At 42.1% G+C, this 14,145-nt stretch overlaps 1 protein-coding gene and 1 long non-coding RNA gene across 2 annotated transcripts in view; one reads left to right on the top strand and one right to left on the bottom strand.

The window, feature by feature from the left end:
• LOC144685729 (janus kinase and microtubule-interacting protein 2-like) overlaps positions 1-14,145 on the top strand; it is a 286,964-nt gene that overhangs the window by 145,164 nt on the left and 127,655 nt on the right. Inside the window, exons 4-5 of the mRNA XM_078550555.1 lie at positions 4,368-4,625; positions 12,343-12,840. Of these exons, the coding sequence (XP_078406681.1) occupies positions 4,497-4,625; positions 12,343-12,840 (627 nt within the window). The 5' untranslated portion in view covers positions 4,368-4,496. The remainder of the gene's footprint in view (positions 1-4,367; positions 4,626-12,342; positions 12,841-14,145) is intronic.
• Positions 3,311-14,145, bottom strand: part of LOC144685730 (uncharacterized) — a 66,215-nt gene continuing 55,380 nt past the window's right edge. The window contains exon 5 of the long non-coding RNA XR_013577770.1: positions 3,311-3,409. This is a non-coding gene — a long non-coding RNA (uncharacterized LOC144685730). The remainder of the gene's footprint in view (positions 3,410-14,145) is intronic.

Below are 14,145 nucleotides of genomic sequence, written 5' to 3'. Positions count from 1 at the left end.
CCTGTCACGAGGCAAAGGGGAAAATCACTGTTAGGGACATTGAAAGCCAAGTGCACAACCAGTGAACTAAAGACTGAAAGTGCTGGAAGACCACCTCGTGTCATTAACAAAGAACTGAAAGGAATTTGGGAGACATTGATCAAACTCAAGCCATCGAATCCTGTACTCCGGAATTGGTGCTATTGAACTTTTCTACCCCACCCTTAAAATCCATGTTTTTGTGTGTCTTGTATGTGTGTGTATAGGGATTTATGAACTTTAGGTTATAGAGTTAGAAGTTCATAGTTCATATGTCTTTCTTTTGCCACTGGTTAATAAACAGTTAAGTATACAAACCTTTTTTTTCATTTGTTCATGAGATGTGGGCGTCACCGGCCAGGTCAGCATTTATTACCCATCCATAGTTGCCCCCTAGTTCAGAGGGCATTTCAGAGTCAACCATATTGCTGTGGGTCAGGAGTCACATGTAGGCCTGGTTACCAGACCAGGTAAGGACAGCAGATTTCCTTCCCTAAAGGACATTAGTGAAACCAGATGGGTTTTTACAACAATCGACAGTGGTTTCATGGTCATCATTAGACTTTTAATTCCAGATTTTTATTGAATTCAAATTCCACCATCTGCCGTGGTGGGATTCGAACCCAAGTCCCCAGAGCATTACCCTGGGTCTCTGGAAGTCCAGTGACAATACCACAATGCCATCGTCTCGCCTCCACCTGGTATGTATTCTCATATTTTGTTAACCTAAATTAAACAATTAGGTGGGTTGATCAAACTTTTTCACATTTGTTGCGGCTCGGGGAGCAGCGAGGCTTGATATTGCAGCTCTTAATCCCCAAGGGAGTCGTGACACTACATACGGAAATGAGATTGAATAGTTAAAATCATTCCCTTTCTGACCCAGAGAAGTTGATCAGCATTACATTAACAATTATCACATCTTTAAAATAGTACTTACACTCTTAATAATCAGCCCTAACTTTGTGCAGTGGGTTTAATGAGGAGTCAATGTGTAAATCGAAGAGGTTCTTGAAAATAATAGGGGGGTTATGGCTGAGATGCAGGTAAGGTAAATCGATAAATAAGGTCTAGGGATTTGCAAATCTTGGCATATTTCTCTACTCCCAGAACTTGATGTACAATTTGTACATGAATAACAGTGGGCAAGATTTTACGTTGGTCGTACGGAAAATCATGCGCGATGATGTCGGGCGAGCGTCCCGACATCATCACGCACTCTCATGATCTTTCAGTCGGCGGGCACGCATAAGAGTCGCTGACAATTAAGAGGCCTATTAAAGCCCTTAAGCAATTAATTAATTTGTATTTTTCGCTCCCCTTCAACCTTATGGTTGGCAGGTGGGCGAATAAGCCAGCTGGCATTTGCTTTTTTAACAAAACCTCCTCCATAGGCAGGATGAGGGGGTGAATTTTCTCCCCATCGGCGTGGGGCATTGGGTGGGAGCAGGTGTGGACAGCGCGCAGCCAATCGCCTGCGCGCCACCATTTTACATGGGTGGGCCAATTAAAGCCCGTCCAGTGTGAAGCGTACCCAGAAGCACTGAGCGCTCCCTGATCAGGCGAGGGGAGGAGGCTGAGTTGGGGCCTGCGCTCTTTCGTGCATGCATGCAAAAGAGCGCAGAAATCTGCCTGAGGCACAGAGCTGCCTCAGAGATCAGTTTGAGTTTCAAAAACCTTGATAAAGAAGAAAAACATTAGGACATGTCCCCTCATGTGAAAGTGTCACATGAGCTGGGACATGTCTATGAATTTTAATGAAAATCATTATTTCACTTCCGCCTGGGCTCTTCGCCTGCCTTAAGGTTGGATGGGCAGCTATGTTAAGTGGTTTAATTAGCTTTTAAATGGCCTTATTAGGCCTTTAACAGTTCGGCTGGCACGCAGCTGACTCCGGTGCACGCCCGCCGAACTGAAAATCAGAATGACGTGTGGTGATGTCGGGACGCACGCCCGATGTCACTGAGTGTCATTTTACGCGTTGGCGAGTGGGCCCTGCCCCCGCTTGCCGAGCCGAAGATTCTGGCTGAGGTTTTCAATGGTAAATAAAAATCCATTAAATACTTTTCACCATCATTTTAAACATGTCCCTCTTCATGTGACTGAGTCACATGTGGGTACATGTTTATATTATCTTTAAAATCTTTATTTTCCTTTCTCCAATTCTCCAGCTCCCTGAGGCAGCTCTATGCCCTCAGGGAGCTTTCAGCATGCGCTCCCCCATGCATACACAGAATTCCACCCTCACCCTCCGTTAATTGGCCAGCCAGTGTGAAATTGCGGTTGGGGGCTGATCGCGGGCGGCGGGCTGTTTCCCAGCCACTCCCAGGCCCGCCCGCCACACCCACCTGACGAACGGAAAATCCTGGCCAATGTGTGCTGTTTACACATTCTTATTTTTCCAGCAATATTTGGGCCAATGAATCACCAGTGCTACCTATTCAGGTAATAGCTTGGGTTAATGGGGCAGATATTAAAGCCCCAATGTAAATGGTGGACAACGCTTGGTCCCCCCGCATCCCCATAAGGTTCATGCAATTTTTACTGCCTAGTCTCATTTTTATCTCTGTTCACTGAATACAGCCCAAAGCCAGTAGAATTGACATTGCAGCTGACTTTGAGAAAGGTGGTGGGGGGCAAACAAGGATTACAGTCAGTGGAGGGTGGGGAGCCATGGGACTGGGGCTCGGGCTGGGGTTGCAAAGTCTCATATTCTCCTGCAAAACGCTTATAAAGACAGTACATATTTAACTGCAGATAGCCAGTTTAGCATTGAACCTCATCTTAAGACAAACACTGCCTGTGTTGTAAGACCATAATAATTTCTTCTTCTTGAAGTTATCCTTAAATAGAAATCTTGTGATGAGTTATTAGGATAAAGTTCAATGATCAGGGACACAGTTGTGGCTTGATACCAGTGGTTGGGGTGATTCATTTGTCACAGAACCCAGATCTGCTCTGTTTCTGCCTCTTTCTGATTTGGCCTGGAGAGAATCAATTGTCTTTACAAAGTTACTCCTGCTTTCTGAAGCGAAACAAAAAAAATCATCTGCCAGCTGTTACAGGTCAAACCTAGACCTCCTTTTAGTACAGTACACTGTCACACCGAATTGTTCCTCTTCCAGCAGTGGGCGTATCTCTGCTGTATTACTACAGGTGCAGGTGCCTGCTCTGAGATTTGAAATGAACTTGGTCCCAGAGTTTGCTGCTAGATCAGTGGTGGGTTACAATGGGGGTGGAAGCCTTACTAGATTTACAGGTTAATGCATGAGTGAAAAAGCCATTTATGATTCCCTTTACTCCATTTTTCCAGCCACTGGCTCATGCTGGGGTTTTGATCCATGGGAGTTGCAAGCTGTAGAGTATTTCATCCAGGGGTCATTCTTCATGCCTGATCAAAAATTATTGGCAATGTTAATTGCATGAAGGTGTGACATGTTGGTACCAAATTTCCCTCAGCTGTCTTAAATAGAGATATTGGGCAGGATTTTTTAGTCGCTGTGTGGGGGCGGGCCCAACATGCCGACGCGTAAAATGACGGGCGATGATGTCAAGCATACGTCCCGATATCATTGCGCTGTGTTGCGATGTTTCAGTCGGCGGGCGCGCACCAAAGTTGGCTGCGTGCCCGCCAATATGTAAATAGCCTATTAAGGCCATTAAGGAAGTGATTAAGGTAGCTGTTAACACTGTCCGTCCAACCTTAAAGTCGGCGGGCAGGCGAAAAGACCAAGCGGCCTTCACGTTTTTTAGGAAGCCTCATCCACGAAAGGCATGAGGTTTCCTAAAGCTTTTATTAATTAAACAAATATTTTTTCCAAAATATCAAAACATGACCCATCTCATGTAACACAGTCACATGAGGGGACATGTTTAATTAAATTTTTACTCCATTTATTTAATAATTTCAAAAGTCCTTCAATCTCCCTAAGGCAGCTCCGTGCCTCCGGGAGATTGAAACGCTCTTTCGCATTCAGGCACACTTTCTCAGGCCTGCCCGTGTATAGATAGAGAAAAACGAAGGCTCTGCTCAAAAGTCCCATCTCCTATTCTCCTATTGGCTTTGAGCCACCAGTCTAGAAGCATGCCAAAGAAATGCTGGAGGACTTTTGCAGAAAGGAAGTGTAGCTGTTTGGAAATTTTAGAAGTGTTTTAAGAGGTGGTACAAGAAGCTTATCTTTTATTCCCACACTACTACCTTCCCTAAGCAACTGGTTGAGAATTAATAAACTCATTATCTCTTGACTAGCTGTTGGCAATGTCAATTTTGTCAATGCAAGTGTAAAAGCAAAGAACCGTCTGTTTGTATCATCTTAACTGAATCATTTTCTTTGCTGCCTATGTTTCAGGCCTTATACAGCCAAAGTGGTGGCAGGAGGGAGCTGAGGAATGTGATACAGAATGTGTTAGTGGATTTGCACTAAGGAAAAATGGCAATTTATTCTTGAATTGAAAAGAATCACAGGGAAGAACTGAAGATGTCCAAGAAGGGGCGTGGGAAGGCTGAAAAGCCTGAAGCCTTTATAGCTGCCTTACAGGCTGCTAATGAGGATCTTAGGACTAAACTGACTGATATACAAATTGAGCTTCATCAAGAGAAATGTAAGGTGAGTGATGCCTCTTTTATTTGGCTAAATAAAGCAACAACGTATAACTTTGGAAAGCTTTCTCAAATTAATATTAAATAATGCATAATGTATAAATCTTTACTCAAACTAATTGATAAGCATTTAGAACAACATTGGAGTATTATACCCAAGATTTGCAGGTGTTGTAACCAGTCTAGGTATTTACACCAATAGAGGCTTCTAATCATTTTGGCCAGAAGGCTGACGAACGTAATCATCCTTAATATTTTATCTCACAAACTTTTTTTCAGCAAGAATTGCACAAGCTATGGGGAAGACCATACTATCTGAGATTTAATACAGCTAACTAAAGTTGCACATTTACAGGTTAAACTGTTTATTTTGGTTTGAGTGAACCCTATATAAACATATGAATTAGGAGCAGGAGTAGGCCACTCGGCCCCTTGAGAATCCTCTATCACTTAATAAGATCATGGCTGACCTGATTGTAACCTCAACTCCATGTTCCTACCCACCCCCAATAACCTTTCACCCCCTTGCTTATCAAGAATCTATCTACCTCTTTAAAAATATTCAAAGACTGCTCCCACCGTCTTTAGTGGAATAGTTCCAAAGAAGAAAATATTTCTCCTCATCTCTGTCTCAAACGGATGACCTCTTATTTTTAAACAGTGACCCCTAGTTTTAGATTCTCCCACATCCACAACCTGCTGTATGTCAGCAACAAATCTGCTACTCTCATGTTCCTTTTGGGCTGTAACTGTAATGAGGAAACATCCTCTGCACAACCACTCTGTCAAGACCGCTCAAGGTCTTTTATGTTTCAATCAAGTCGCCTCTTACTCTTCTAAACTGTAGCGGATATAAGCCTAGCCTTTCCAACCTTTCCTCATAAGACAACTCGTCCATTCCAGGTATTAGTCTGGTAAACCTTCTCTGAACTGCTTCCAATGCATTTACATCCTCCCTTAAATAAGGAGACCAATACTGTACATAGTACTCCAGATGTGGTCTCACCAATGTCTTGTATAAATGAAGCATATCCTCCCTACTTTTCAATTTCTCCCTCAATAAATGATTACATTCTATTAGCTTTCCTAATTACTTGTTGTACCTGCATACTAACTGTTCGCGATTCATGCACAGGGACACCTCTGCATCTCAGAGCTCTGCAATCTCTCATTTTTTGATAATATGTTTCTTTTTATTCTTCCTGCCAAAATGGACAATTTCACATTTCCCACATTATACTCCATTTGCCAGATCTTTGCTCATTCACTCAACGTATCTAAATCCCTTTGTCCACTTCACAACTTACTTTCCTACCTATCTTTGTGTCATCAGCAAATTTAACAACCATACCTTTGGTCCCTTTATCCAAGTAATTTATTTAAATTGTAAAAAGTTGAGGCCCTAGCACTGATTCCTGTGGCACAAAACTTGTTCTGTCTTGTGAACCAGAAAATGACCCATTTATGCGTACTATGCTAATATGTTACCCCGCCACGCCATGAGCTTTTTTTTCCCCACAATAACCTTTGATATGCACCTTATCAAGTGCCTTCTGGAACGCCAAGTGGAGTACATCCACATTTCCCCTTTATCCATAACACGTGTTACTTCTTCAAAGAACTTCAATAAGTTGATTAAACATGATTTTCTCTTTGCAAAGCTATGTTGACTCTGCCTGATTACCTTGAATTTTTCTAAGTGCCCTGCTATACCATCTTGAATAATATCATCTAACATTTTCCCTATGACAGATGTTAAGCTAACTGGCCTGTAGTTTCCTGCTTTCTGTTTCCTTTTTTTGAATAAAAGAGTTACATGCACTATTCACCAATCTAATGGAACCTTCAACGAATCTAGGGAATTTTGAAAAATTAAAATGAACGCATCAACTAGCTCACTAACTACTTCTTTTAAGACCCTAGGATGAAGTCCATCAGGACCTGGCGATTTGGCAGCCCGCAGCTCCAACAAATTGCTCAATACCACTTCTCTGGTGATTGTACTTTTCTTGAGTCCCTCCTTCCCTTCCACTTCCTGATTTATAGCTATTTCTAGGATATTACTTGTATCCTCTATAGTAAAGATTGATGTAAAATACCTGTTCAATTCACTTGCCATCTACTTATTTTCCATTATTAAATTTCTACTATTCACTTTCTATCAGACCAACGCTCGCTTTGTTAACTCTTTTCTTTTTAAAATATCTATAGAAACTCTTACTATCTGTCTTTATATTTCTAGCTAGCTTTCTCTTGTACTCTAATTTTTCCCTCCTTATCAAACTTTTGGTCATTCTTTGTTGTTTCTATATTCTGTCCAATCACCCGTCTTTGCACACTTATATGCTTTTTCTCTAAGTTGGATACTATCTTTAACTTTTTTAATTAACCACAGATGGTGGGTCGTTCCTTGGAATTTTTCTTTTTTGTTGGAATGTATCTATTCTGTGCATTCTGAAATATCCCCTTAAATGTTTGCCACTGGATTTCTACTGACCTATCCCTTAACCTAATTTGCCCAGTTCACTTCCTTCACTATGAGATCATCAATTAACCCTACCATGTTGCACAATACCTGTCTAGTATAGCCTGCTCTCCAGTTGGCGCCAGAACGTGTTGTTCTAAGAAACTATCGTAAAAACATTCTACGAACTCCTCAACTAGGCTACCTTTGCCCATCTGATTATTTCAGTCAATTTGTTGATTAAAATCCCCCATGATTATTGCTGTACCTTTCTAGCAAGCTCCCATTATGTCTTCCTTTATACTCTGTCCTACTGTGTGGTTATTGTCACGGGGCATGTGCACCACTTCTACAAGTGACTTCTTGCCTTTATCATTTCTCATCTCTACCCAGACTGCTTCTATATCCTGGTTTCCAGAATTTAGGTCATGCCTCTTTAATGTGCTAATACAATCATTAATTAACAGAGCCACCCTCCACCTTTTCCTAGCTTCCTGTCCTTCGTACATGCCATGTGCCCTTTAATATACAGGTTCCAATCTATGTCATTCTGCAGCCATGTCTCCGCAATGGCTGCCAGGTCATACTTATTTATTTCTATTTGCGCTATCAGTTTATCTGTTTTGCTTTGAATGCTACGTGCATTCAGATACAGAGCCTTTAATTTTGTCCTTTCATTATTTTTGTAACATCTAGCCTTAACTGCTGATTAGCTCTTAGATTTGTACAATCTATCCTTTCCTGTCACATTCTGTTTATCGTTTCCCATATTAATATCTGTCTTTCTTGCCTTGCTTCTGCTCTTTGATCTATCACATCTTCCTAAATTTGATCCCTTGCCCCACTATTTAATTTAAAACCCTCCCTTCTTCCCTAGTTATGCGGCTCACTAGAACATCAGCCCCAGCATGGTTCAGGTGAAGACTGTCCCAACGGTATAGCCCCCACTTTCCCCGTACTGGTGCCAATGTCCCACGAACTGGAACCCACTTCTCCCACACCAGTCTTTGAGCCTTGCATTCTTTTCTCTAATCTTATTTGTCCTATGCCAATTTGCATGTGGCTGAGGTAATAAACCAGAGATTATTACCTTGAGGTTCTGCTTAATTTAGTGCCTCGCTCCTCATACTGACTATGCAGAACCTCCTTGCTCATCCTGCCTATGTTGTTGCTACCTACATGGACCAGGATGACTGGATCTTTCCCCTCCTGTTGTAGGTTCCTCTCCAGTCCTGAGCAGATGACCCGAACCCTGGCGCCGGGCAGGCAACACAGCCTTCTGGACCCTTGCCCTATGCTGCAGAGAACTGTGTCAATCCCCCTCACTATACTGTCTCCTACTACCACTACATCCCTTTTTTGCCCCCCACGTAACTTGAATGGCTTCCAGTGCTACGGTGTCATGTTCAGTTAGCTCATCCACCCTGCAGCCCCCACTCTCATCCAAACAAGCTGAAAGAACCTCACACTGTTGGACAATTGCAGAGGCTGAGGCTCCTGCACTCCTGCTTTCTGGGTCCCCTTACCTGCCTCAGTCACAGTCACACCCTCCTGTCCCTGACCACTGACCAAATCAGAAGACCCTATCCTAAGGGGTGTGACTACCTCCTGGTGCAAAGCATCCAGGTAACATTCCACCTCCTTGATGTGTTGCAGTGTCTGCAGTTCGGCATCCAACTCAATGACTCTGAGCCAAAGCTCCTTGAGCCGCAAACACTTACTGCAGACATGTTTGCCCTGGATCACACTGGAATCCAGAAGCTCCCACATGCTGCAGCCATGAACATCACCTGTCCTGCCATCCTTAATGTCTTTTAATTATCTACTTAATTATATTATTCAATTATATATTTTCCGTTTTTATATATTTTAGTAACCTTACTATCAGTTTGTGTACTATTTTAAAATTTAGGAATAGAATAGACCTTAACCACTTTCCAGAGACTCACCAAACAACTAGCCTCTTCCCCAACCAATCAAATTGCCTCTTTGATGTGATGTCACTTTTTTTGCACTCTTCTTTCGAACTCAGTGTGGGCTGCTTCTTCGCAGGTCCGCTGCCTCTCTGACCCCCAGGTAAGTGTAGGCCTCGAGCCTCAGTCCTGAGTTACATTCTCCCGCTCCAGGCTGTTTCCTTGCAGGTCCACTGCCTCTCTGACCCCCAGGTAAGTGTAGGCCTTGGGCCTCAGTCCAAATTTATATTCTCCTGCTCCAGGCTGTTTCCTTGCAGGTCTGCTGCCTCTCTGACTCCCAGGTAAGACACTGTCAAGCTAGTAAATAATTAAAAAAATAATAATACCCTCTCCACAGCTCAGTAATTTGAGAGACCAGAGAACGTAACTCCTAGCCAGAATGTCACAAGTCTAACTTCTGGCAATTTCTCCAACTTGCTTTTCTGGGGGTGGCAAGTTCAGCCCATTTTGTCTAGGTTGGTGACAAGGATGCTAAGTTAAAGCAAGCATTTTACCTATAGGGCAAAATAAAGTGGACCTAAGTCTGTTTGCTTTGATAATACTGAACATATTGTTTGCATTGAAATGCCAAGGTTGAAAGAATAGAAATCTTGGCTTAACTTAGTGCCAAGACAACTGGAGATGAGCTGCCAGTGTGTTCGTCTGAGTAAATCCTTTCTCTAAGTAGGTGCATTTTGTGTTAAAACAGAAAATATCTCCTCAAATACATACATATTAAAAATCATATCCTAGCATACTCACTGATAGTTCAGTGGGTAGGTGAACCATCTAGTGTTGTACTGAGCTACATAGACAAGAAGATCCCATGTTTGTCCCATGGGTCCATGCCAAAGTTTGCTGATCACAACTGGATCAGCAGTAGAACTTGATAGTATGGATCAGTCTTCCAGATTCGGGAAAGGAAAGATCAATTATGACTTGCCACTTCCCATCACCTTCCAGTCACTTCCATGTGAAGGTTTTTGTGTAGGTGTTGGGTGAGGTCATTGTTGTGACCCTTCATGCAAGCTTGGATATTTTTAGGTGAGATACCTTTGGGGCTGCCACTTACCGTGGAAGTAAAGTTCTGCACAAGCAGTCACAAACCTCAGTTAAGAAGGAGGGGAAGTGCAAGGAACAAAATAAATGTCTTTCTGCAGGAGAATTCGATACCCATCTTGAATACTTCATTGATTAGGAAACTAGTGGAGCATAATGAAATACAGCTTTCCCAGGCTATAACTGCAAAGTAGCTTAAGTTATTAATCAGTCCATCATCCAGTACCAGTAAAAGTTTCTCTTGATCAACCAATATCCTTATTCTTTCTTTCTGGAACCCTGCCTGCAAGAGTTTAATTTTAACCCTTGTTATCAAAAGAATGACTTCATAAAGCACAAGAGAGCATTGAAACCAACTTCATTCCCTTTGCTTTGTCCTCACATCTCTGCCATAAATCTGGACAAACCAGATGACCGATTTTCCTAAATTCTGCATTACGTTTTATGATGAGGTAATACAGAGGGTAACTGAGGATAATGCGATTGATGTGGTGTACATGGACTTCTAAAAGACATTTGATAAAGTGCCACACAACAGACTTGTGAACAAAGTTAGAACTCATGGAATAAGATGGACAGCAGCAACATGGATATGAAATTGGCTGAGTGACAAGAAACAGAGTCGTGGTGAACAGTTACTTCTGGAATGGAGAAAGGTTTATAGTGGGGTTCCCAAGGGGTCAGTTTTAGGGCCCCTGCTCTTCTTGGTATATATTAAATGACCTAGACCTTGATCTACAGGGCATAATCTCAAAATCTGCAGATGCCACAAAACTTGGAATTATTGTGAATGGGATATTGTTAAACTTCACAAAGACTTAGACAGGTTGGTGGAATGGTGGACAACTGGCATATGCAATTTAATTTAGAGAATTATGAAGTGATTAATTTTGATAGGAAAAATGAGGAGGGACAATATAAAATAAAGGGTACAATTCTAAAGGGGGTAGGAGCAGAGGGACCTGAGGGTATATGTGCGCAAATCATTGAAAATGGCAGGGCAGGTTGAGAGAGTGGTTAAAAGAAAGCATATGGGATCCTAGGCTTTATAAATAGGGGCATATGGTACAAAGACAAGTAAGTTATGACACACCTTAATGAAACACTAGTTCTGCCTCAACTAGATCATTGCATCCAGTTCTGGGCACCACACTTTAGGAAGGATGTGAAGGCATTATAGTGGGTGTGAAAAGATTCACAAGAATGGTTCCAGGGATGAGGAACTTCAGTTTACATGGGTAGATTGGGAAAGCTGGGAGTGTTATCCTTGGAGAAGAAAAGGTTGAGAGGAGATTTAATAGAAGTATTCAAAATTTGCTGGGCCATGGGGAAAAGGCAAGGAAGTGGCACTACTGGGATTGCTTTTGCAGACAGTGGCATAGACATGATGAGCTGAATGGCCTCTCTGTGCTGTAACTATTATATGATCCTATAATTCTATGTTTAGTGTAATCCTAAGAATCAATAATAAACATTTGTTTCTATTTTAAGTCACCTTGGAACTTCTTAGCATTTTCAAGTCAATTGTCAAGAGCTAAAGGAAAACATAATCTGGTTAAAATCTGCCCACTTACTATCCCTTCCGGATTACATTTGAACCACTTCTGTTTTGCTTTCATGCTTATATGGAAAGCGAGAATATCATGTTGCCCATTAATTCAAACCTCTCTCACAAATGGCAGGAGCTTGATTTACTTTCAATTTCTTTGCAAACTTTTGGTCTGACTCACTGATAAAAGATTCAAATTCATTATTTGGGCAATTAAAATGACAAATTTTAGTGCAATTGCTCATATGGTTTTCTAAAAAAAAAACTGGTATTTATACATCTCTTTTCACAACCACCAGATGCCTCAAAGCACTTTATAACCATGAAGTACTTTTGAAGTGTAGTCACTGTTGTAATGTAGGAAGTACAGCAACCAGTTTGCATGCAGCAAACTCCTGCAAACAGCAATGTGATAATGACCAGATAATTTTTTTGTGTGATGTTGATTGAAGCATAAATATTAGCCAGGACATAGGGGATAACTCCCCTGCTCTTCTTTGAAATAGTGCAATGCGATCTTTTACATACACCCAAGTTGGCAGATAAGGGCCTTGTCTCATCTGAAAAATGGCACCTTTGACAACGCAGCACTTCCTCAGTACTGTAACAATGTGTCAACTTTAATTTTTTTCTGCAATTTTATTTCCCAGTGCGCTGTTTGTTTTGGTGTTCTAATTTTTTTGCATTATTATGCTTTCAGGTTAATAAGCTTGAACGAGAAAAAGTCCAAGAGGTAAAACGTATACGAGAACAAGAGCAGCACAAGCACACAGCAACCGTCACAGAGTTGAAAAGCAAACTGCACGAGGATAAAATGAAAGAATTGCAGTCTGTTCGAGAGACATTGATAAAGCAACATGACCAGGAACTGGCTCGTACGATCAAAATCAAAGACCATGAGATTCAGCGATTAAAGTCACTTGTGAATGCACTGCGAGATGGCAGCAGTGACAAAGTAAGAACAGCGTTGTTTAATGAAGCCCGAGACGAGGCTCGGAAAACATTTGACTCTGAGCGCCTTAAACTGTTGCAAGAACTAAGTGAACTAAAATCAGCCAAGAAACAAGTGGAAGAGTCACTGAACAATATGATTCAATCTGATAAGATAAAAGCTGGAAACTTGAGGAGCGAGCACCAGTCCCATCAAGAGGCCATTGTCAAAATCAAATGGGAGTCTGAGAAAGAAATCCGAAGGCTGGTGAGGACCATTGATTTCATGACTTTGACTGTTGCCAATGTTCCATCATTTGTTCAATGGCTTTGCTATTTTTAAGTTCTAGTGTTGTAATCTAGGCAAATCTTTCATCTGTCAGATGATTTCTCATGGTTAAAAGAAAAAAAGAGCCTGGTAAAAGTTTATTTCTGATTAGGTTTTGAAAGTTGGTATGTTTTTGGAAATCACAACTTATAGAAAGTATTTAAGTTACTTGTGAAGTATCAGTGCACTCAATCTATGCGCTTACTAAATGTTTTTTCTGTAAATCAGTGTGGTAGAAATTGGGTTGTGATTCAGACGTGTTTTGGGTGCCACAACATTAACTTCTGCAGCACAATGTTCGGGGCATCGTCAGAAATGCAGCAATGCCACATTGGTTCGGGCACTCAATCGGCATTTGTTGAGACCACCTGAAAGAAATCATGGGCAGACTTTTACATCCTATCATCTTGCGCGCGCCTGACTTGATTGGGCGTAAAATCACACAAGATGATGTCAGGTTAGTGTCCCAACGTCATTGTGCGATATTTCGCTCGGTGGGCATGCACATAAGTTGGAAGCACACCCGCCGACAATTAAGAGGGCAATTAAGCCCATTAGTGGCGCAATTATCTGTGATTTTTCGTGGCCCGACCAACCTTACAGCTGGCGGATGGGTGAATCAGCCAGGCGGCCTTTACGTTTTTCATCAAACCTCATCCAAGGGTGGGATGAAATCTTCATTAGGAAATAAAATAAAAAGAGATATCTGGGGACAGCATTTTTATGAGGTATGCTTTCAGGTGCTTGAATGTGATGCATAGACATTTTTTGCAGCTTTTTACTGCTTCATTTTCTTATTTGCAGATCTGTAGCTCCCCGAGGCAGCTGTCTGCCTTCAGGGAGCTCTCTCGAAGTGTACATCCACGCCCGCAGTGGTGTTGTCATCCGCCCTCTTCCTGCCCCCACCCTGGCAACGCTGAGCTTTTCAGCATGCATTTCACGCTGGCTGGCCGTTAATTGGCCAGCCAGTGTGAAATCGCGGTCAGGTGCTGATCGTGGCCGGGGACCGTTTCCCAACAGCTCCCGGGCCCACCGACCGACCGCGCACGCCCGACGACAGAAAAATTCAGGCCCATGTCTTTCTCCTTAATTGCGCTTTATCCCCTCCTTATTTTCAGGGCAGTTTTACGAAATACACGGAAAAGGATTTTATGAATTCTATTCCAAGCGAATGAAGTAACAACCTGACCAGAATTACTTTCCCGAGAGCTATCAGCAAGTCAAAAATAACTTACCCTTATTAGG

This window comes from Cetorhinus maximus, chromosome 10 (assembly GCF_964194155.1).
Source record: "Cetorhinus maximus chromosome 10, sCetMax3.hap1.1, whole genome shotgun sequence".
NCBI lineage: Eukaryota > Metazoa > Chordata > Chondrichthyes > Lamniformes > Cetorhinidae > Cetorhinus > Cetorhinus maximus.
Note: the sequence above shows the minus strand (reverse complement) of the source record. Positions and strands in the feature narration are given on the sequence as shown.